Raw genomic sequence first — 24,830 nt, forward strand, 5'->3', positions numbered from 1 at the left:
AGAGAGAGAAAGAGAAAAAGAGCGAGAGCGAGGTTCGGCGAGATGGCTTTATTACGCAGTGGCCCTCTCCTCTTTATAGCAGCAAGCTTAACCCCGCGCGAGACCCCGGGCCCGAGATAGATGAGGGCTTTATTGGAATGTCAGGGAGCTCACAGCCGACTACCGCGGGCTGGGAGAGTCAATATTAGGCGTGTTCGAGATTGATTTCGGCTCGCCTAGAAAATAGACGAGAGTAGCCGAGTGCAGCCGGGGGAGGAGTCAGAACGTCGGACACTTCAGATTTCACAACAGCCTCCTGCTCGCCTAGTCTCGCATGGCAGATACGCGTTCACGTCGCTTGAAGCCTTTTTACAGCGCATCCACATTTCCGGGTTCCCGTTTGGCGCTCTGATTGGCCAGGTCATGTGACATGAGCGCCAATCGTGGGACGGCAAGTTTCTACACTGGTTAAGCTTAGGCACTCTTCGAAGTTTGTTAAGGTTAGAGTTTGTCTTAGAGCGTGACGGCAAGTTCTTTCGCCGGTTAAGCTTAGGCACTCTTTAGAAGTTGGTTAAGTGGATCCTTCATTAGATCTAAAGCTGCCATGATGAGTTTCTCCTCCTGCCCGGGAAAGAACCTTCCAGAAACACTTCAAAATGTATTCTGGGACGTATAGAAGACATAATGTAAATGCTTGGATAAAAGCGTTGGCTAAATGACTAAATGTAAATGTAAATAATAGTCACGAAACTCCAAACCTTCAAAAACAGGCACAGGGATACATTCCGTTTAATACTAAATTCAATCTTTATTTATTTATTTCACATGCGTTTCACAATTTAATAACAAATTTAACACTGACAATAGTGATACAAAGAAGAAACTAGGCTACACTGAATAATGTGTCCAGGAGCCGGACCTCCGCTATGACTAAACCTTCTATATAAAAGCTTACGACATGTTCTACACAACCTGCCGGGTCCCAGAATCGCACCACAAAACTCCTCAACAATACAAAATAACTTTCGGTCTATTTCTCAAACTATACAGGTTTCACAGACACATGGGTTCTCTTGGCGGGAAACTTGACATGACCCATCTCCCAGGCGTTCCTTCCCTCCTTTTCTCTTTGTGTGTATAAAAAGCAACGCTACGAAACCATACGAAAAACCGTAAAACAATTTTTTTTTTTAGAAAAACACCCTTTTTGTGAACCGGAAATTGTAATAAAAATCGACTGAAATGAAAGAAGGAATAATATCAATAACGTCTATACATTATGGAAATGCCAAATTTACACCACAGGAATGACGATGCAGGAAAGTTCCCATGACCCGTTCCCTTGACCCGTTCCCATGACCCGTTCCCTTGACCCGTTCCCTTCCGCACGGCTGGTCAGGATCAGATAAAAAAAGAGGCAGCGAGAGGTTCTCTAAAATGATATTACTAATACACTTACAAATATTAAAATACTGAGAAATTCCTTTTTTACTCGGCTTGCAACAAGAGCTGCCAGTCAGTGACCTACAAAGAAACGGACACAGAAGACGTGTTTTGTTAGATGGGCTGAAAGGTCCGGAATATTACATTAAAATGTATCGTTATCATGCAGCACAAGTACAGTACAACGAAAATATGTTTGGCATCCAACCAGAGTGCAAATGTAACAGTAAAGTGCAACAGTAATATACAATGTACAGCTGATTAAACTGGGTATAAAATATATAAATGTGTACTACTGAGTAATAGTGCTAATCAGATGTATGTACAGAGTTGTATTCATATGTACAGTGATACAGGTATAAAGACACTATGGTAGTAAGTCTCACTGGTAGTATTAATATGTACAGTGATACAGGTATAAAGACACTATGGTAGTAAGTCATACTGGTAGTATTAATATGTACAGTGATACAGATATAAAGACACTATGGTAGTAAGTCATACTGGTAGTATTAATATGTACAGTGATACAGGTATAAAGACACTATGGTAGTAAGTCTCACTGGTAGTATTAATATGTACAGTGATACAGGTATAAAGACACTATGGTAGTAAGTCTCACTGGTAGTATTAATATGTACAGTGATACAGGTATAAAGACACTATGGTAGTAAGTCTCACTGGTAGTATTAATATGTACAGTGATACAGGTATAAAGACACTATGGTAGTAAGTCTCACTGGTAGTATTAATATGTACAGTGATACAGGTATAAAGACACTATGGTAGTAAGTCTCACTGGTAGTATTAATATGTACAGACTATATTTCTTGAGAGCAGCTTTGCTGTAGTTCAACCTCTTCCAGCTTTCAGAGCAAGAAACATCTCTCGCAGTGTTGAAACGAGAGAAAAATAGATGCCAATCAGTGACGTTACTCATCTATATATATATATATATATATATATATATATATATATATATATATATATTAGTGCTGTCAAACGATTAAAATATTTAACTCGATTAATCGCATGATTGTCCATAGTTAACTCGCGATTAATCGCAAATTAATCGCATTTTTTTTTTTTTTAAACAGATCTTTTTCAAGTTCCAAGTTTTAATACTCTTTATCAACATGCGAGTCAACAAATGCTTGCTTTATGCAGCCATTTAACACAAAAGGATGACCCTCATGCATTGCAAATTTGCATCAAATTCAAAACAGAGTGATGCACAAAATAACTTAAGAAAATAATAATTTAAAACAATGAATAAAGTGTGCATGAAATAATAGGGGAAAGAAAACGTTAGGAACTTGTTACATTCACCCACACAAGGGCTGATTAATCACACCCAACCCCCTCTCTCTCTCACACACACTCTCTCCCAGCTCTCTTTCTCTCTTGCCCCTTCCTCATCTCTCTCACCCCCCCTCTCTATATCACACACACACACACACACACACAACACCTGAGTGAAGTCTAGTAAAAAAAAAATATATATATAGTAATTTTTCTTTTTTTTTTATCTTGAGTTAAAAAAATTAGTGGCATTAATAGAATCGGGAGTTAACGCGTTAATATCGCGTTAACTTTGACAGCCTTAATATATATATATATATACAGCCTGGAGGAGCTCGACTGACATTGAATAGAACGCCGACATCTGTATGAATGTTTATATCCAAACGAGTCAAGTATTCTAGACCCGCTGCCGTACTGAACCTTTTCTAACCCGTTGCTCTGGAACCCCGACCTGAGGCACACAGACGGTGTGATGAAGCAGCTCTAACAGCGGTGACGTGAACACTTCAAGCAGCACTACCTGAGGCACACAGACGGTGTGATGAAGCAGCTCTAACAGCGGTGACGTGAACACTTCAAGCAGCACTACCTGCGGGAGGAGGAGGCCGCCGCCCGCCGCTAGACCATCTCGTACTGGTTGTTGGTGATGTATCGAGACAAGCAGCAGGCCAGGAACATGCCGATGAGCTGAGGAGACGTGAAGAAGAAGAAGAAGAAGACGTCGACAGAGACGCATATTAGGGATGTCCGATATTATCGGCATTCAAATGTGATATCGGAAAATATCGGTATCGGTTTAAAAAAAACATTTCTATAACCTTTATTTATCCAGGCAAGCAAGTAAGAACAAATTCTGATTTTATTTATTGTCAAAAGTATGCATAATGTTGTGTTAATATTTAAATTTATTTTTCTATTTATTTTTTTCGTTTCTTATCCTACAAAAAATTATAAAAAAAAAAAAAAAAAAAAAAAATTGTAAAAATCCCTCCCCTCTGGGTTGTTTATGAGGCGTACTCGGATTATACAGCTTATTTTGATTACGCTGAATACTTTGAAAACAAATTGAATAAGAGGGAAGAGCCCGAGTAACAAATGTCATTGACTATGTGAATCAAGTATATTATACTGTATGATTAATGCAATGTGATGTTCATTATGACACAAAATAAAAGAAAGTTCAAAAAAAAAAATGTTGTGTTAATTCCACAACAAGAGATATGTAATGTTAATTACCTGAAATTATTCCATTTTGGGGGGGGGGGGGGGGGGGAGAAACCCAGCATATATTGGTATCGGTTGATATCGGTATCGGAAATTAACAGTTGGACAATATCGGTATAGGTAAAAAAGCCAATATCGAGCGTCCCTAATGCATACGATACACGGTCACACGACACGCAGAGAAAACACATCTTTCCTGGAATAGATCATGCAGTGAGCGACAATAAGATAGTGAGCGACAATAGATGGGTTTCCCCGTTTATAAACAGGCTGTGCTTGAGCCAATCGGCGATACCCACGGAAACATGGCCCACAAGCTGCTCTGAAAAAGGTATAATGGAGAAACCTTGACAACACAGACACGTCGTCTTTTCAGACAAAGAGTTTTTGAATGATGTCACTTTAAAGCATCATTAAAGAAGTGGGGCCTGGCAGACAGCGCTGCATGCGAGTGTGGAGACCCTGAGCAGACTGTTGATCACATCCTGACCATCTGCCCCCTATACAAACCACCCTCGGAAGCCAGCCTCTTTGATGTGGGACCAGAGTTAAGGGCATGGCTACAAGATACGGAGTTGGACCTCTGACGTTACACGAAAGAAGAATCCATTACATAGTAACCTTGGGGCATTGATTCATTGGGATCACACACACACACGTATTTGGGGAAATCCATCTATTGTCAAAGATACATTATCCAAAAGCTGACGATGGGTACCTGGAAGAATGCTATTCCAAAAGATATCCCCGCTATAATTCCAAGGTTGGACTCCATCACCGTGGATACCTGTGCAAAGCAGCCCTGGGGAACACGACATAAACACATGTTAGTCTAAACATGACAGAAACATGTAGGAGTCTAAACATGACAAACATGTTAGTCTAAACATGTTTGAGAGTCTAAACAGGACAGAAACATGTTAGATAGTCTAAACATGACAGAAACATTCAAGAATTGTTCTTTGATAGGGAGGGGGGTTATAATCTGAGGGGAGAACACAATTTAAAAGTGCTAAACGTACGCACTACCATGAGAAGACACTGCATCTCGATATGTGGAGTGAAACTGTGGAACAGTCTAAATGTGGTGCTAAAGCAATGTCCAAACATGAGACAATTCAAACTGATTTATAAGGAAATTATGTTCACAAGGTGCAGGGATGAGGAAGGGGCTTGATATTCACGGGTGTTTACATTTTTATTTTGTTTTCTATTTTATTTCTTTCATGTTTTACATATATAGTTTTTGTTTTGCATATATATCGTTTTTTTTTCTTCTTTTTTATGTTTTAAAATAGTACACTCATTTGAGTAGTGGAAAAGGGGTAGGATTAAATAAGTGTATACTTCTTCCTACTCCTTTTCGAACATGTAGATTGAGTGTTTTGCTTTTTGTTATCGTTTGTTTGTATTCATTGCATGTTCGAAATAAAGATTAAAAAAAAAAAAAAAAATCAAATCAAATCAAACACATAAAGAGATTTGGTGGCACATAGAAATGACACAAACGCTTGTAAAAGTAGAGACATGGGAGCTCCTGAACCCACCGTGGTGTACACCTCTTTCTCAGCCTTGACGATGTCCTTCAGGTTCTCCGGCGTGCAGCTGGTCTGCTCTTTACAGCAGCTGACAGGGATGCCCTCCTGGTCGAAGTACTTGGTGTGTTGCCAGTCGGTGTAGTTATAAACGCCACAGCAGTGCAGCTAGAGAGGTAAGAAGAGGGGGTGCGCGGAGAGACAAATGAGCCAGTGCTGCGATATTGTTTGTTTTTTAACAGAATGCCAATTTTATATTTTATTTTGTTATTTATTATGACTGAATGTAACTGAACTTGTGAAGCTATATATATCCATGTTGGATATATTGTTAAAAAAAAAGCCATATCCATGTTGGATATATAATGGATAGTTGGATACGGTTAAATAAAAAAATAAAAACCTAAGGGTCAACTTGATTGCATTGTTTTCTTTTCTTTTTTCTTAATGCATTGCCGAAAGATCGGATCGGGAAAACCGGTATCGGCAGATACTCAAAATCACATGATCGGGAGCAAAAAAAATGCGATCGGAAGATCCCTACCTAAGAGTGTGATATATTCGATGAAAGACAATGAATTATGGGCCATATTTACATATCTGTAGATACTATATCTGTATAGATACTATATATATACATATCTGTAGATAATACTATATGTATATCTGTAGATACTATATTATATCTGTAGATACTATATATATACATATCTGTAGACACTATCTGTAGATACTATATCTATATGTGTACATATCTGTAGATAATATATCTATCTGTACATACTGTATACTATATCTATACACATCTGGAGATACTATATCTGTACATATCTGTTGACACTATATCTATACATATCTGTAGATAGTGATACTATATCTATACATATCCCTTACTAGTACCTGTACATTGTATATCACTGTTGCACTTTACTGTTACATTTGCACTCTGGTTGGATGCCAAACGTCTTTTCGTTGTACTGTACTTGTGCTGTATGACAATACATTTTAATCTAATCTCAATGAGTCCATTGACGAGAGACAGGTCTCAACACACACAAATCCACATACTCACAGTACAGCTACGTGCCGTCCTTAGAAATGACCGGTATTGAAAGACACGGATGTAACCACCAGTTATTTGGATGTCCCAAAAAGGGGGAACAGATTATTTTAAGAATTTACGGCCCTAGGGCGGCTACGTGGTGCAGTGGGCAAGGCGCTCACCACGAATACTGGAGATGCTGGGTTCGCCTGTTCGAGCCCAGCGCTCCACATTGCTTTCAGTTTAGCTGGTCGTTCATACTAATACAATTGGCAGTATTAGGGGGTGGGAAACTGATGGGTGGGGATCGGGCGCTGTGGACAGCGACTCCTACAGGTCGGTTGGTGCGCCTGCGCAGTAGAATCAGGAAGCGACGGGGGCGGCGCCCCTCCAAAGCGCAGACCCCCGACGCTGAAAGATCGCGCCGCGCAGGTGGAAAAAATGCGACTGCCGTTACCTCGAGTATCGGAGGGGACTCGTGCTATGTATGACTTAGTCCACATTGCAGCCGGCTTGTGGGAGGCAAGAAACAGCGTTCGAGACAGGGGAGGGTTGAATTGGACGATACGAAATTGGGATGGGAGAAAAATAGAAAATGGGAGAAAAAGTGGATAAAAAAAAATAATAACTTACGGTCCTCTGGATGGTGTCGACCGCGAGGCTCCTGCTGTCGGTGGTGTTGTAGGTCTTCACGGCGTTTTCATAGGTGTCGCCTAATATGTCCTTGATCTGGACAAGCAGGAAGTCATTACCATTATATTCTGGACAACTGTCCCGCATGCAGTGTTTAATTAACATGTGCCAAGAGAATAGGCAGCTCGATCTCACGTAAACTATGTAAATAAAGTATTTATCGACCACAGGAAAGAGGAATATCTTGTATGTTATATATATATATATATATATATATATATATATATTTGATCATTTAACCTTTATTTACCAAGGGAAGGTTCGCTGAGCACGGATGCTCTTTTTCAGCTACGCCCTGCTTCACATTCACACAGTTCCATTCACACCTGGGAGCCGCCCAGGACAACCACAGTCTGACACCGTTGGCCACTGAGCAACTCCACTGGAGCATTTGGGGGTTTAGTGCCTTGCTCAAGGGCACTTCAGCGGTTGGTGTGTTAAGAGGATGGGAGAGAGTTATTCATTCACTTCCCCAGCCCAGATTTTTCCTGCCGGTCCGGGAGGATCGAACCGGCGACCTTCCAGTCACAAACCCGCTTCTCTAACGTTTAGGTCACCGCTGCCCTGGTTATAGCCGTAAGTAATATATTGATGCATTTACAAAAATGTACATATTACAAATAAGTAATATATTGACGCATTTACAAATAAGTGCATATATTACATATTCATTTATTTTTTACGTTTTAAAAAAAACTTTTGAGTTCCCCTGGTGTTTGTATCAGGGTGGGTGTCTTAGTCTAGTGGTGAGAGCTGGGTTTGTATCAGGGTGGGTGGGTGTCTTAGTCTAGTGGTGAGAGCTGGGTTTGTATCAGGGTGGGTGGGTGTCTAGTCTAGTGGTGAGAGCTGGGTTTGTATCGGGGTGGGTGTCTTAGTCTAGTGGTGAGAGCTGGGTTTGTATCAGGGTGGGTGGGTGTCTTAGTCTAGTGGTGAGAGCTGTGTTTGTATCAGAGTGGGTGTCTTAGTCTAGTGGTGAGAGCTGTGTTAGTATCAGGGTGGGTGTCTTAGTCTAGTGGTGAGAGCTGTGTTTGTATCAGGGTGTGTGTCTTAGTCTAGTGGTGAGAGCTGTGTTTGTATCAGGGTGGGTGTCTTAGTCTAGTGGTGAGAGCTGTGTTTGTATCAGGGTGGGTGGGTGTCTTAGTCTAGTGGTGAGAGCTGTGTTAGTATCAGGGTGGGTGGGTGTCTTAGTCTAGTGGTGAGAGCTGTGTTAGTATCAGGGTGGGTGGGTGTCTTAGTCTAGTGGTGAGAGCCGTGTTTGTATCAGGGTGGGTGTCTTAGTCTAGTGGTGAGAGCTGTGTTTGTATCAGGGTGGGTGGGTGTCTTAGTCTAGTGTTGAGAGCTGTGTTTGTATCAGGGTGGGTGTCTTAGTCTAGAAGTGAGAGCTGTGTTTGTATCAGGGTGGGTGTCTTAGTCTAGTGGTGAGAGCTGTGTTTGTATCAGGGTGGGTGTCTTAGTCTAGTGGCGAGAGCTGTGTTTGTATCAGGGTGGGTGTCTTAGTCTAGTGGCGAGAGCTGTCTTTGTATCAGGGTGGGTGTCTTAGTCTAGTGGTGAGAGCTGTCTTTGTATCAGGGTGGGTGTCTTAGTCTAGTGGTGAGAGCTGTGTTTGTATCAGGGTGGGTGTCTTAGTCTAGTGGTGAGAGCTGTGTTTGTATCAGGGTGGGTGTCTTAGTCTAGTGGTGAGAGCTGTGTTTGTATCAGGGTGGGTGTCTTAGTCTAGTGGCGAGAGCTGCGTTTGTATCAGGGTGGGTGTCTTAGTCTAGTGGCGAGAGCTGTGTTTGTATCAGGGTGGGTGTCTTAGTCTAGTGGTGAGAGCTGTGTTTGTATCAGGGTGGGTGTCTTAGTCTAGTGGTGAGAGCTGTGTTTGTATCAGGGTGGGTGTCTTGATCTAGTGGTGAGAGCTGTGTTTGTATCACGGTGGGTGTCTTAGTCTAGAGGTGAGAGCTGTGTTTGTATCAGGATGGGTGGGTGTCTTAGTCTAGTGGTGAGAGCTGTGTTTGTATCAGGGTGGGTGTCTTAGTCTAGTGGTGAGAGCTGTGTTAGTATCAGGGTGGGTGTCTTAGTCTAGTGGCGAGAGCTGTGTTTATATCAGGATGGCTGTCTTAGTCTAGTAGTGAGAGCTGTGTTAGTATCAGGGTGGGTGTCTTGATCTAGTGGTGAGAGCTGTGTTAGTATCAGGGTGGGTGTCTTAGTCTAGTGATGAGAGCTGTGTTAGTATCAGGGTGGGTGTCTTGATCTAGTGGTGAGAGCTGTGTTTGTATCAGGGTGGGTGTCTTAGTCTAGAAGTGAGAGCTGTGTTAGTATCAGGGTGGGTGTCTTGATCTAGTGGCGAGAGCTGTGTTGGTATCAGGGTGGGTGTCTTAGTCTAGAAGTGAGAGCACTCGCCAGCGACCACAAGCATTGTTAAGTTTGTTTTGGATTTTTGCCGATTTACGAAATGTAAATAAATATACTACCGTAATTCCTCTAATAGTGACCCGGGCTTGTATTTGCTTAAACTGTAGCGGGTACCAGGCTTTTATTAGGAGGAGGCTTGTATAAGAGAGAGGCCTATATTTCTAATTTTCAAACAGATCATAATGAATAAATCAACATTTTGTTGTCAGTTTGAACCCAGTAAAATGTACTGGGTTCATTTAGTGAGATCAAGTACTGTATGAAATAGTAAACAAACAGTGCAATTACAGGTGGTCACTGGTCATTTCAACGTTTTCAAAGTGAAATCAAGTAACTTTACCTTAGCAGCTCAGTATAATAATATTTTTATTTTTTCAGTATATTAGTAACCCGGCTTGTATTAGGAGGTCGGCTTATAATTGCTTAGCTCAAGAGCGCACCCGGCCATTAATAGAGACCCGGTTTGTAATTGAATACCGGTCACTATTAGAGGAATTACGGTACTTATACAATAAGTAAATATATTACTTGTTATGGCTATAACATAGACATGATGTACCTTATTTCCTGTGGTCGTTTAGTACTTTATTCATGTCTCCTGATGAGACGTGTTGCAACAGGGGTTAGGTGGAACAATCGCTTTAAACAAAATGTCACTTTAAACTAAATGGAAAGGTCACTTTAAAGGAATGAGGAATATAAAGGTCACTTCAAGGAGAGAACCGACGCGGTTCTTGTATAGTTTAGATATAGTAAGTATAGCATAATGACAGAGTTAAAACTGTGTATTGTATAGTAGTGTACATAGGACCCAGTGCCTTCTCAGGAATTTAGCATGTCTATTTTTATCATGCACATCTTATGTCTTCTTATTACCGGTTATTTTTTTTATTTCTATTTTATTATTAGTATTATTGCACATTCGATGCAGGCATGACCACCCGCATTTCACTGTATGCCCCGGTATGTATGTGACAAATAAACCTCTTGCATCTTGAACAGGGTTAGGCGTTACACCGCGTGGGGACAGGGTTAGGCGTTACACCGCGTGGGGACAGGGTTAGGCGTTACACCGCGTGGGGACAGGGTTAGGCGTTACACCGCGTGGGGACAGGGTTAGGCGTTACACCGCGTGGGGACAGGGTTAGGCGTTACACCGCGTGGGGACAGGGTTAGGCGTTACACCGCGTGGGGACAGGGTTAGGCGTTACACCGCGTGGGGACAGGGTTAGGTGTAACACCGTGTCAGAGTAGCTTACCTCGTTTCTGAACAGGAAGCCTGAGATTCCAGCCACCAGCTCAGCCAGGAACACCAAGGTCAGGAACATGGCGTACTGGACAACACAAGACATCAACCAAAGATTATAGAACCACAGGAGATATGAAGGAAACAGGCGCTCTGCTGCAGGTTTCAACCAGTTCCTTTTAAGACCTTTTAATACCACTTAAGAGCTGAATTTTAATACCAATTTCACGACCATACTAGCAAACAAAAGAACACAGAGACAGTGAACTGGCTGCACTTTACATATTATACCAATTCAAATGTTCACACGTTCCATACAAGCTCTCGCCAGACGCGCTTTACAATTTGTTCCTCACATTTTTACCCATTCACTCACACACCGATGGCAGAGACGACCATGCAAGGTGCCAACCTGCTCATCGGGAGCAATTAGGGGTTAAGTGTCTTGCTCAAGAACACTTCGACACGCTGCCCGGGAATCGAACCGGGAACCTCCGGATTACCAGACAATTGCTCTACCTCCTGAGCCACTGTCGCCCGAAAAAAACAACAACTTGAATACATAAAAACTAAATATTATTTAATCTCCCGACAGCCAGACTGCCCCCCCCCCCCCCCCCCCCCCCCCCCCCGCCCCCAAGAATAATTGAATACCTGTGCAAATTAAATGAAAGACTTTTGATTAGATTGAGAATGACTTTAATTTTTTTAATCGCCCGCAGCGAGAGAGAGAGAGAGCCACTGACCAGCTTGAGCATCCAGGGGCTTCCTCTGCACGTGGCGAAGCAGCCGAACAGGCCGAAGATGACGATGGTGGCGCCGGTGCCGATCAGCACGTACGGCGCGTTGGTGCTTTTGTCAGAAGCCAGCGTGAAGTAGGCCTCCAGGCTGACCTTCCCCCAGACCCCCACGGCCAGCAGGATCACCCCCGTGAACTGAGAGAGAGCAGAGAGAGAGAGAGAGAGAGAGAGAGAGAGAGAGAGAGACGTTAGCTCCTGTGAACTGAGAGAGAGAGCAGAGAGAGAGACGTTAGCTCCTGTGGACTGAGAGAGAGAGAGAGAGACAAGTTAGCTCCTGTGAACTGAGAGAGAGAGACAAGTTAGCTCCTGTGGACTGAGAGAGAGAGAGAGAGAGAGACGTTAGCTCCTGTGGACTGAGAGAGAGAGAGACAAGTTAGCTCCTGTGAACTGAGAGAGAGAGAGAGAGAGAGAGAGAGAGACGTTAGCTCCTGTGAACTGAGAGAGAGAGACCAGTTAGCTCCTGTGAACTGAGAGAGAGAGAGAGAGAGAGACCAGTTAGCTCCTGTGAACTGAGAGAGAGAGAGAGAGACCAGTTAGCTCCTGTGAACTGAGAGAGAGAGAGAGACGTTAGCTCCTGTGAACTGAGAGAGAGAGAGAGAGAGAGAGAGAGAGACGTTAGCTCCTGTGGACTGAGAGAGAGAGAGAGACAAATTAGCTCCTGTGAACTGAGAGAGAGAGAGAGAGACGTTAGCTCCTGTGAACTGAGAGAGAGAGAGAGAGACGTTAGCTCCTGTGGACTGAGAGAGAGAGAGACGTTAGCTCCTGTGAACTGAGAGAGAGAGAGAGAGAGAGAGAGACAAGTTAGCTCCTGTGAACTGAGAGAGAGAGAGAGACAAGTTAGCTCCTGTGAACTGAGAGAGAGAGAGAGAGACGTTAGCTCCTGTGAACTGAGAGAGAGAGAGAGAGAGAGAGAGAGACAAGTTAGCTCCTGTGAACTGAGAGAGAGAGAGAGACAAGTTAGCTCCTGTGAACTGAGAGAGAGAGAGAGAGAGAGAGAGAGACAAGTTAGCTCCTGTGAACTGAGAGAGAGAGAGAGAGAGAGAGACAAGTTAGCTCCTGTGAACTGAGAGAGAGAGAGAGAGAGAGAGAGACAAGTTAGCTCCTGTGAACTGAGAGAGAGAGAGAGAGAGAGACAAGTTAGCTCCTGTGAACTGAGAGAGAGAGAGAGAGAGAGAGACAAGTTAGCTCCTGTGAACTGAGAGAGAGAGAGAGAGACAAGTTAGCTCCTGTGAACTGAGAGAGAGAGAGAGAGAGAGAGACAAGTTAGCTCCTGTGAACTGAGAGAGAGAGAGAGAGAGAGAGAGAGAGAGAGAGAGACAAGTTAGCTCCTGTGAACTGAGAGAGAGAGAGAGACAAGTTAGCTCCTGTGAACTGAGAGAGAGAGAGAGAGAGAGAGAGAGAGAGAGAGAGAGAGAGACAAGTTAGCTCCTGTGAACTGAGAGAGAGAGAGAGAGAGAGAGAAGTTAGCTCCTGTGGACTGAGAGAGAGAGAGAGAGAGAGAGAGAGAGAGAGAGAGACAAGTTAGCTCCTGTGAACTGAGAGAGAGATAGAGAGAGAGAGAGAGAGAGAGAGACAAGTTAGCTCCTGTGGACTGAGAGAGAGAGAGAGAGAGAGACAAGTTAGCTCCTGTGAACTGAGAGAGAGAGAGAGAGACAAGTTAGCTCCTGTGAACTGAGAGAGAGAGAGAGAGAGAGAGAGACAAGTTAGCTCCTGTGAACTGAGAGAGAGAGAGAGAGAGAGAGAGAGAGACAAGTTAGCTCCTGTGGACTGAGAGAGAGAGAGAGAGAGACAAGTTAGCTCCTGTGAACTGAGAGAGAGAGAGAGAGAGAGAGAGACAAGTTAGCTCCTGTGAACTGAGAGAGAGAGAGAGAGAGAGAGAGAGAGACAAGTTAGCTCCTGTGAACTGAGAGAGAGAGAGAGAGAGAGAGAGAGAGAAGTACAAGGATCTAAGAGAAGTTTTCTTTTATAAAATAAATAAAATTGATCCACAGTTTATCCATCTCCCTGATAATCAAAAGCTGTTATATATATGTGGGGAGAAAAGTCAGTGTACAGTATTAGCTGCAAAATATGTAGATGGTTGTCATTAGTGATGCACCGATGTGAAAATTGTGGCCGATACCGATAACCGATATTAATATTGCTGTTCTGGCCGATACCGATATTTACCGATGTCGATATCTCTGTATAGAAAACACTTTTTTATGATAATCAAATAAAGAGCTATTTTCCAAAACGCATAATTTTTTTACTTTTGTAACTTATTTTCAGAAATGACTGATATTTTGAAACTATTTAAGGCCAAAACATGTAAAAAAAAAAAAAAAAAATTTTTTTTTTTTTTTTTAATATCGGATATCGGCCCTATCTTGATATCGGACCGATACCGATGTGTAAAAAAACGGCCATATCGGCCGATATTATATCGGCGGCCGATATATCGTGCATCACTAGTTGTCATACAATAAGAGAACAAGCCCTGTAAATACATGTATCTGGGTGGCTACATCTGTAAAATGACTACCCGATTGAATGATTATTTTGTAATTTAATATGTTTCTGTTGATTGTTTTACTTATTGCTAATATTATGGTATGTTTTATTGCTGCTAATATTATGGTATGTTTTATTGCTTAATAATATATATGTTATTGTTTGTATGTTGGACTTGCTTTGGCAATAAGTATGTTGATATTTCATGCCAATAAAGCCTATTTGAATTGAATTGAATTGAGAGAGAGAGAGAGAGAGAGAGAGAGACAAGTTAGCTCCTGTGAACTGAGAGAGAGAGAGAGAGAGAGAGAGAGAGAGAGAGACAAGTTAGCTCTGGTCTCACAGAGAGAGCAGCAGAGAGACAAGTTAGCTCTGGTCTCACAGAGAGAGCAGCAGAGAGACAAGTTAGCTGTGGTCTCACAGAGAGAGAGAGAGAGAGAGAGAGAGACAAGTTAGCTCTGGTCTCACAGAGAGAGCAGCAGAGAGACAAGTTAGCTCTGGTCTCACAGAGAGAGCAGCAGAGAGACAAGTTAGCTGTGGTCTCACAGAGAGAGCAGCAGAGAGACAAGTTAGCTGTGGTCTCACAGAGAGAGCAGCAGAGAGACACGTTAGCTCTGGTCTCACAGAGAGAGCAGCAGAGAGACACGTTAGCTGTGGTCTCACAGAGAGAGCAGCAGAGAGACACGTTAGCTCTGGTCTCACAGAGAGAGCAGCAGAGAGACACGTTAGCTGTGGTCTCACAGAGAGAGCAGCAGAGAGACACGTTAGCTCTGGTCTCACAGAGAGAGCAGCAGAGAGACACGTTAGCTCTGGTCTCACAGAGAGAGCAGCAGAGAGACACGTTAGCTCTGGTCTCACAGAGAGAGCAGCAGAGAGACACGTTAGCTCTGGTCTCACAGAGAGAGCAGCAGAGAGACACGTTAGCTGTGGTCTCACAGAGAGAGCAGCAGAGAGACACGTTAGCTCTGGTCTCACAGAGAGAGCAGCAGAGAGACACGTTAGCTCTGGTCTCACAGAGAGAGCAGCAGAGAGACACGTTAGCTGTGGTCTCACAGAGAGAGCAGCAGAGAGACACGTTAGCTCTGGTCTCACAGAGAGCAGCAGAGAGACAAGTTAGCTGTGGTCTCACAGAGAGCAGCAGAGAGACGTTAGCTCTGGTCTCACAGAGAGAGCAGCAGAGAGACACGTTAGCTGTGGTCTCACAGAGAGAGCAGCAGAGAGACACGTTAGCTGTGGTCTCACAGAGAGAGCAGCAGAGAGACACGTTAGCTCTGGTCTCACAGAGAGCAGCAGAGAGACACGTTAGCTCTGGTCTCACAGAGAGAGCAGCAGAGAGACACGTTAGCTGTGGTCTCACAGAGAGAGCAGCAGAGAGACACGTTAGCTCTGGTCTCACAGAGAGAGCAGCAGAGAGACACGTTAGCTCTGGTCTCACAGAGAGAGCAGCAGAGAGACACGTTAGCTGTGGTCTCACAGAGAGAGCAGCAGAGAGACAAGTTAGCTGTGGTCTCACAGAGAGAGCAGCAGAGAGACACGTTAGCTGTGGTCTCACAGAGAGAGCAGCAGAGAGACAAGTTAGCTGTGGTCTCACAGAGAGAGAGAGAGACACGTTAGCTGTGGTCTCACAGAGAGAGCAGCAGAGAGACACGTTAGCTGTGGTCTCACAGAGAGAGCAGCAGAGAGACACGTTAGCTGTGGTCTCACAGAGAGAGAGAGAGAGAGACACGTTAGCTGTGGTCTCACAGAGAGAGAGAGAGAGAGACACGTTAGCTGTGGTCTCACAGAGAGAGAGAGAGAGAGAGACACGTTAGCTGTGGTCTCACAGAGAGAGAGAGAGAGAGACACGTTAGCTGTGGTCTCACAGAGAGAGCAGCAGAGAGACACGTTAGCTGTGGTCTCACAGAGAGAGAGAGAGAGAGAGACACGTTAGCTGTGGTCTCACAGAGAGAGAGAGAGAGAGAGACACGTTAGCTGTGGTCTCACAGAGAGAGCAGCAGAGAGACACGTTAGCTCTGGTCTCACAGGTCAGGGAGGATGCTCCAGGGGTTGAAGGTGGCTCTAAGACACACCCCCTTAATGACTTCAGGGCAACAGTAATCAGTGTCAGGACAGGAGGCTTCAACGAAACAGCTGTGAGAACAGGGTACAAAATAGTTACACGCCCAGCGCCACTGCAGGGCTGTACACTGCGACGAGATGGTCGCAAATTTCCCCTTAATTTGGCCGTTGCGAGTTGGAAATATTATTTGGGAGCAACGTTGCGAGTTGTGATTTCAACCCTTCATTTGCATTTCACTCCTAAATTAATCCATACAAATTGGATACATTAAAAAAGAAAAAAAAAAAAAAAAACATTAGCCTACAACCAAGGCTGTACAGTGCGACACAATGTCGTGGTGCTATGAAATAATCTGTCGGCAATGAATGAACTTACTGCGATCACCGATAGCCTGAGTGAAAAAAAAGATTTGCGTGTGGAGTGAATCTGGGTCACGCTATATACTTGGTACTTGTAGTCTATCGTGCGATTAAAGACCATGTCCCTGTCTGCGTAGTCTGTATCCAACACCAAATCCCATAATTCCTAGCAAAACGAAACTGAATGTGGCCTCTCTTCCTTTCAATATGGGCTATTGCATCGCCAAAGAAGCACCTCCTTTCAATACATTTAAGACGCTAATTTTGCTCTGCAAGAACAACGGAGTGATGATGTGATGATGTGATGATTGATTGACGGGGACACGGACACTTCTAACGTTCAGGTTCAGCCATGCATTAGGTGAGTAGTAGTAGTAGAGCTGCCGCGATTACCGCATTACCGCGGTATCGCTGTTACATCACGGCCACCGCAGAGTAGGCTGAATACCGCGTCACCGCTGTTTTTTATAATAATAATAATAAATTACCCTCCTCTCGTTGGGCTTGCGGCTCTGCAGATATACCCTACTTCTCTATCGAGGTTCCAAGCGACCCTATTGGGTACCAGAAAAGTCACGTGAAACATTGCAGACCACTGATTGGTCAGAAGAGAGACGCGTCACACGTTTTTTACGTCCTGAATGTCAGCTCACCACAACACGGCTAATAACGTTAGCTTTAACTCCCCGCCGGAGTGGACTACCATCGCTCTTCAGGAGTACTAAACGAGACATAATGATTTTACTGTCTGCAACGAATGTTATAATAAAAGCCCTTCGTTCTATACACTTGTCTGATTGAAAACTTTATTAACAGACCGCAGAATGGGACAACTCAGCACGCTCTGAGCAAAGAAAGGAACTGAGATATGAATAGAGTATTGCTTGCCTTGCTATCGTCCGGTAAATACGCTCAGTGATGTTATTGAACGTATAACTATATAATGTTAATGCCACAAAACGAATGCCTTTATTACAAAGTAGTAACTTTATAGTAATAATAATAAGAAAGGGTCGGGGGGGGTAACCAGCCCTGCCCGCGACACCGAGTGAACTGCGCACGACCAGAGGGTAAACTTCGAATCCGTGTTTCACTTTCAATAACTAATGCGTGCTTGCCGAATCCCAAACAATATTCATGCTGCAAAGTCATCCTCTAAAGATAGACATTTAGACTAGAGGCAGGCTATATGCTATAAAGAGTAGACTACTACTAAAAAAAAAATGCATTCAAACTTTTTTTTTGTGCGTGCGGTAATAACCGCGCGGTAGGAAATATTTTGCAAATCCGTGCGGTAAGGAAAACATCAATACCGCGGCAGCTCTACCTGTACCTGTATTGCAATGTGGATTCGTCCATTGGCAAATAAAAAAAGACAGTGGAAAGAAGAAGTGTTGACTTCTTGAACTTTGTACCCGGCTGCTGACCGCGATCGACGAGCATCACACGCTCAAACACCGCAGACGAGAGCGATGTGCTTTTAATGTCCCGGCCGGATGATTATCTCGGATGATGGTTTGTTTTGTTATTCTTATTCGTGACCCGTTCTGTCTAAATGTTTAATGTTGAGCGATTTGCAGTGTCAAATTTCCCTCGGGATAATAAAAGTATTTCTATTCTATTCTATCTATTCTATGGCCGGCCTCTCCGACCGCCCCCGGCTGCACCAACTCCCACGAGCGTCGCAACAATGACACAGAAAAGGCACGGCTACGACAATATCGAGCGTCTCGACAACACAAAGTAACACTTTCCTTTGAGCAGATTGAAACATTACAACTAGGGCTGTACCGAATGTCATTTTTTAACATTAAAAGCTTCTATTGAAGTATTCTAACGAAGCTTCGAATGTCTGTCGTCACGTCATATTTTATGACATAATCCAAAAAATATATCAAATGAATTTTTGTATATTTCTTTTCTCAAACTAAATCCTCAATTTGAATAAAGTGATTCATCTGATTAAATGTATTTTTTTTTTATTAAATGAACTTTCTTTAATGAATATAACTCATCAGTTTCGTCAACATAAATAATCCAATAAAGGGCATGGTTGGTACGAAAGTGACGGTGACGTCTTATTACTCTCGATGGAGCGCCGAGCGCCAAGCGGATGCAGATAGGATAGGCTAGAGATCATTTATTTGTAACAATGACACAGTAAAGGAACAGCTACATTAATATTGAGTGTCTCAGGCCTCCTTCTCTCGCTTGCAGTTAGTCCAGAACGCCGCAGCTCGTCTGCTGACTGGAACACGTAAGCGAGAGCACATTTCCCCTGTACTGGCTTCCTGTGCGTTTTAGGATTGATTTTAAGGTTTTTACCGTTTGCTTTTAAATGTCTGAACGGCTTGGCACCCGGGTACCTCTCGGACCTGCTGGAACCTTATGTTCCTCCAAGGTCCCTCAGGTCCTCTGATCAGCTCCTAACTTGGCTGTTCCCAAGTCCAGGCTGAAGCTTAGGGGGGGGGGGGCCGTGCTTTCACTGTGGCAGCCCCAAAGCTCTGGAATGAGCTGCCACTGCATGTTAGGCCCCCACTCTGCAGGTGTTCAAATCACGCCTCAAAACACATCTATTTGCTTTGGCTTTTGGTTTTTAAACAGTTTGAGAGACCTGCCTTTTTTTTTTTACGTGTGTGACATATTGTATGTTTTTATTGTGTGCTTTTATCTTCTTATCTTATGTTGTGGGACTTGTACAGCACTTTGGTCAACTTTGTTGTTGACTAGGACCGTCTTTTTGGAGTCATTGGAAAATAGTCAATATGCTTTTTGTGGCTATTTTTGTGTGCACTTATTTTTTCTGTACCGTTAGATCATGTTGTAAAGATGTTAAAGTAAAAAAGACTCCCTTCAATTGATTCACGCGTGAGGGATAGATCATTCATCACCAATTCACTATAATATATATTTTTACCATTCTATATATATTCTCATATTCTTGTATTCAGAGTAAATTATATTGTTTACTTCTTCTCATATTTGTATATTCAGATAACATTTTATTGCCTATATTTATTTACGTCTTTCTTACTATTACGCTCCCCCCCTCCCCCCCACGCTGCTATGACGCCGGAATTTCCCCAACTAGGGGATCAACAATAAAGGAATGTCTTATCTAAGATCCAGCAGCTGACATGCTATTCCTACCATCACCCTCCAAGCCCGGCGGTGCCACAGAGTCATAAACCTCCGTTTAGCAACCCTCTCACTCAGTCCTCGTGCCAAATCGCCACCAGGCTAGAGCCATATGAAATCAGTTTTATTTTTTTTCCAAATTCCATTTTATTTTTTTTCCAAATTCCGTTTTTTTCCGTTTTAATATTTCAGAATTCTGTATTTTGCTTTGTACGCTCATTTTACCATCAGAAATAGTGTCTAATAAGTGGGAATGAATAAATGTCCACAATTTAATAAGATATAACGGTCCATTTAATAGGGCCGTCTTAAATACTTTGAAGCCTCGAAGCATGGGATTCGAATATGAAAATAAAATTTGATTATTTAAAAAAAAAAAAAAAAAAAATTATATATATTTTTGCAAAATCAACTCTGGCTCTCTTTGTTAACTACAACAAGCAATGCTGTTTGTTATTTAAGATGAGGTCGGACTCGGCACTGACAGATTTGTGTTCATTGTGCTGCTTTTATAAAGCCTCAAATGACGGCTTACAATATTTCATGAAAGCAAAGTGTTTTGTTTGTCTAAGATTTTAAAAGGTTTAAACTTTACAGCACTGACAAAGTTGAACAAAGTGCTGTACAAGTCCCACAACATAAAAAAAATAAGTATAAAAAAAAAAAAAAAAAAAAAAAAAAAAATATATTAATAAATTTTTTTTATAGTGGATTCCATTTTTATTGCTCAATTCCGCGATTCCGTCCGCGATTCCGTGATCGCGGATTCCATATGGCTCTACACCAGGCAGGCAGCAAGCAAAGCCTACTCATCTGATGAGACCTGGAGCGCCTGTAAGGCAGCCTGGCCCCTCTCTGCTGGGAGGAGCTCACACGTCTGCGTGACGTGGCCCAGGGTTTGTATTGCTTCTCTGTAGTGGTGGAAACTAAAGTAAATAAAGTATTTTTACTCAAGTAATGTAAGACATTTCCATCACAACCAAGGTCGGGATCTTTAACACCAACGTGAAGTCGGTCCTACTCTATGTGGCGCTGAGACCTGGAGGACCACCACTGTCACCACAACCAATAAACTATACGTTTTCCTAAACACCCGTCTGTGCCGAATCCTCCAGGTTCGCTGGCCTAACACGGTCACCATCAGCAACAAAGACCCGTGGCAACGAACACACGACAGGGCCTAACAAAATTAATAGTTGGTTTCCGGTTGCCGACCGACCCTGCCGATTTAGGTGCGACCCAATATATTTTATGAGTTTTTAAAAAAAATTATAAAAAAAAAAAAAAAAAATCAGATTTTTTTTTTTTTTTTTAATAATAAAGTTTCATAGAAATCTTAGTCAAACATTTAGTATTATGGATATTCAACATGCTGGCAGAGTACATGCATCCATGTTGTTGTGAACATTTTAATTAAATAAAGAAATTCCCTATCCATAGTCGCCGTGGGAAAAAATAAAATAAAAAAATAAAATAAAATAAATTCCCTACCTACCCATGGCCAAACTGACAACCAACAGGAAACCAACAATATATTTTACTTTGCCCAGCCAGCGAAGAGAGAGATTCCCCAACGACGGCGTTGGAGATGGATTGGCCATGATACACTCCGTAAACCATCCCCGAGCATCACAAGACAATCTCTCAGGTGGAACCCCCAAGGGAAAAGAAAGAGAGGCCGACCACCAGGATCGGGATGCTTGGAGAACCCTTGTTGACGACCTATGCCCCAAACGGGGTAAAAGGCGTAAGTAAAGTAAAGTAATGTACTGCAAAAGTGCTGTAAGTGATATCAGCATTTTTGGCCAACTTCCTGTCAAACTAGGGGTTGCAGATCAAATATGAATACATATCAATCCTCATCCAGCGATTGCATACGCTATTTCTCTGTCAGAAGAACAACCATTTAGATGGAAAAAGAGAATGTTTATGTTGTTTACGCCATGTTTTTCCTGCTACCCACTTCGTGGAGTTCTCTCTCCTGATTGGATAAAGTGGGAATGGATACCAGAACATTTATTTTGTGTTTACTGCAGAGCGGAGGGATTGGGAGATCCATGTTACTGACCAGACACTATCAGTGATGACTGTTTACTGCAGAGTGGAGGGACTGGGAGACCCATGTTACTGACCAGACACTATCAGTGATGACTGTTTACTGCAGAGTGGAGGGACTGGGAGATCCATGTTACTGACCAGACACTCTATATCAGTGATGACTGTTTACTGCAGAGTGGAGGGACTGAGAGACCCATGTTACTGACCAGACACTATCAGTGATGACTGTTTACTGCAGAGTGGAGGGACTGGGAGACCCATGTTACTGACCAGACACTATATCAGTGATGTCTGTTTACTGCAGAGTGGAGGGACTGGGAGACCCATGTTATTGACCAGACACTCTATATCAGTGATGGCTGTTTACTGCAGAGTGGAGGGACTGGGAGACCCATGTTACTGACCAGACACTCTATATCAGTGATGACTGTTTACTGCAGAGTGGAGGGACTGGGAGATCCATGTTACTGACCAGACACTCTATATCAGTGATGGCTGTTTACTGCAGAGTGGAGGGACTGGGAGACCCATGTTACTGACCAGACACTCTATATCAGTGATGGCTGTTTATTTACTGCAGAGCGGAGGGACTGAGAGACCCATGTTACTGACCAGACACTCTATATCAGTGATGACTGTTTACTGCAGAGTGGAGGGACTGGGAGATCCATGTTACTGACCAGACACTCTGTATCAGTGATGACTGTTTACTGCAGAGTGGAGGGACTGGGAGACCCATGTTACTGACCAGACACTCTATATCAGTGATGGCTGTTTACTGCAGAGTGGAGGGACTGGGAGACCCATGTTACTGACCAGACACTACAGTGATGGCTGTTTACTGCAGAGCGGAGGGACTGAGAGACCCATGTTACTGACCAGACACTCTATATCAGTGATGGCTGTTTACTGCAGAGTGGAGGGACTGGGAGACCCATGTTACTGACCAGACACTATACATCAGTGATGGCTGTTTACTGCAGAGTGGAGGGACTGAGAGACCCATGTTACTGACCAGACACTATACATCAGTGATGGCTGTTTACTGCAGAGCGGAGGGACTGGGAGACCAGACACTCTATATCAGTGATGGCTGTTGGAATGTAGAGCTATTAAACACTTATTGCACCTTGAAGTCAACATTTGAGGTATTTGTACTTTACTGAAGTATTTTCTTGTCGGGGAACTTTGTACTTCTTTTACTCCACTACATTTATCTGAACCCATCAGTTACTAGTTACTTTGAAGGAAAGGATTTTGCATAGAAAACATTGATGATGATGATTATAAACTTTTGAAATGTGAAGCCTGCCTTTTCAAGGGGACGCAATCAGAGCAGCATAGCTGGACCACATAGCACTTTGACATGACCTTTAAATCACAGCGGCATAACTGGACCACATACCACTATTTAACATAACCTTCAATCACAGCAGCATAAGTAAGTGGACCACATACCACTTAACATAACCTTTAGATGCCAACGGTTGGAGGACTGAACGCTCCCACAGCCTGGAGTACCCAAACACCACGTAGAATGCATACTTTTACCTTTGATACTTGAATACATTCAATATCAAATACTTCTCAACTTTTACTTAAGTGGAGTTTTGCATGGAGGACTCTTTATCAGAGTACTATTTCATCTGGGTATTTCTACCTCCACTAACACTTTTAACACTACACCACGTTTATCTATTTATTAAAATATTTGCACCACATCCCTACCCCATTTTTGCATTTTAAAAAGTTTATTTTGTACTTATAGTTTGTATTATTTTTCCTTTTTTACTGTATGAAGCACAATCTCAGGGGCTCCTCATACAGAACCAAGCATTTCACTGTAATGTACATGTAGCTTATATATGTGACAAATAAAACAAAACTTGAAGAAATTAAGTAAAGGTAGTGGGACATATTAAACTGTTCTCAGATCAGTACTCCTGTTCTACATTATACTGACTCCAGACCAGGGTTGGGATATATTAAACTGTTCTCAGATCAGTACTCCTGTCCTACATTATACTGACCCCAGACCAGGGTTGGGATATATTAAACTGTTCTCAGATCAGTACTCCTGTCCTACATTATACTGACCCCAGACCAGGGTTGGGATATATTAAACTGTTCTCAGATCAGTACTCCTGAGTCCGGTACCGTGTACTTCGACCACTGGTGAACAGGCTGGAGTGTTTTATTTTTTTGTATAGCGCTAGGATAGCCCATGCCTCGCTTTTTTGACCCATCAGTCTGTATTATAAAGTCAAAAAACAAACAATATCCAACTCTTTGTTTTTCCCAAAAAAACCAACGAGTCTCTAACCCTGCTAATTATGGCGTGACGTCATGACGCGTTGGCATCGCCGCTGTAGCCCATTAGCTTGTTGTTCCTGTCGGCTCTTGCAAAAAAATACAAACTTACCCAAAAGATGAGACTGTAGGAGATGAGGAAAGTCTTCAGACATGTTATCACGGGCTTCGTCTGAAGCCGTCTGGACGGAGGAGACATGGTGGTGGAGAGTGAGTTAGTGAGTCGCTGCTGCTGGTGAGAGGAGAGGAGAGAAGAGTTCACAAACGACCTGGTTGTTAATGGGGGAAAACCTACACAAAAGTTTCTCTAGGAGAGAGGGAGGCGGAAGTGACGTCACAACACGGTCCCCCAACACACTACTAGGCTGGTAAAGATATGCCTCCTAAAGTGTGAAAACGGAAGTACAGGAAGTACCGGCTACAGGCTTTCCGGTTTCGACTAAACAATTATAGAATGAATGCATGAATGAATGAATGCATGAATGAATGCATGAATGAATGAAGAATGAATGAATGCATGCATGCATGAATGAATGAATGAAAGCTTTATTTAACAGATTGCAGAATGTGTACAATACAGTACGACTCAATACACACAATTGTTAAGGGGATGCAGACCAGAGAAAGAAACGTGTGAAGTGCACAATATTTCCTCGTTTAAGCCACTGCAACGGCTTTGCCTGAAGAATTCACTACATGACCGGGACGTTCTAGCTTGTTTGCCGACAGGATTCTGGAAAAGTTTGGTCCGT

General features: G+C 43.0%; 1 protein-coding gene across 1 annotated transcript; it reads right to left on the minus strand.

Moving 5' to 3' along the window:
• Positions 1-768: 768 nt before the first annotated feature.
• On the minus strand, positions 769-24,363 carry LOC311248747 (tetraspanin-7-like). Its single transcript, XM_084339577.1, has 8 exons — positions 24,191-24,363; positions 11,608-11,796; positions 10,875-10,949; positions 7,162-7,257; positions 5,499-5,654; positions 4,670-4,753; positions 3,317-3,414; positions 769-1,503 (listed from the first exon to the last, which is right to left on the minus strand). Exons 1-7 carry the CDS (start codon positions 24,275-24,277, stop codon positions 3,346-3,348), a joined length of 756 nt encoding a protein of 251 aa, XP_084195703.1. The 5' UTR covers positions 24,278-24,363; the 3' UTR covers positions 769-1,503; positions 3,317-3,345.
• Between the last annotated feature and the right edge of the window lie 467 nt (positions 24,364-24,830).

Source organism: Notolepis coatsorum (genome assembly GCF_963971535.1).
Source record: "Notolepis coatsorum genome assembly, contig: SCAFFOLD_472, whole genome shotgun sequence".
Classification (NCBI taxonomy): Eukaryota; Metazoa; Chordata; class Actinopteri; order Aulopiformes; family Paralepididae; genus Notolepis; species Notolepis coatsorum.

Coding starts and splice junctions, on each gene's coding strand:
- LOC311248747 (XM_084339577.1), bottom strand. CDS start 24,277: ATGTCTCCTCCGTCCAGACGGCTTCAGACGAAGCCCGTGATAACATGT. Junction 10,950..11,607: donor GCCCCTGGATGCTCAAGCTG/GTCAGTGGCTCT, acceptor TGTGTTGTCCAG/TACGCCATGTTCCTGACCTT. Junction 7,258..10,874: donor GCTTCCTGTTCAGAAACGAG/GTAAGCTACTCT, acceptor CTGCTTGTCCAG/ATCAAGGACATATTAGGCGA.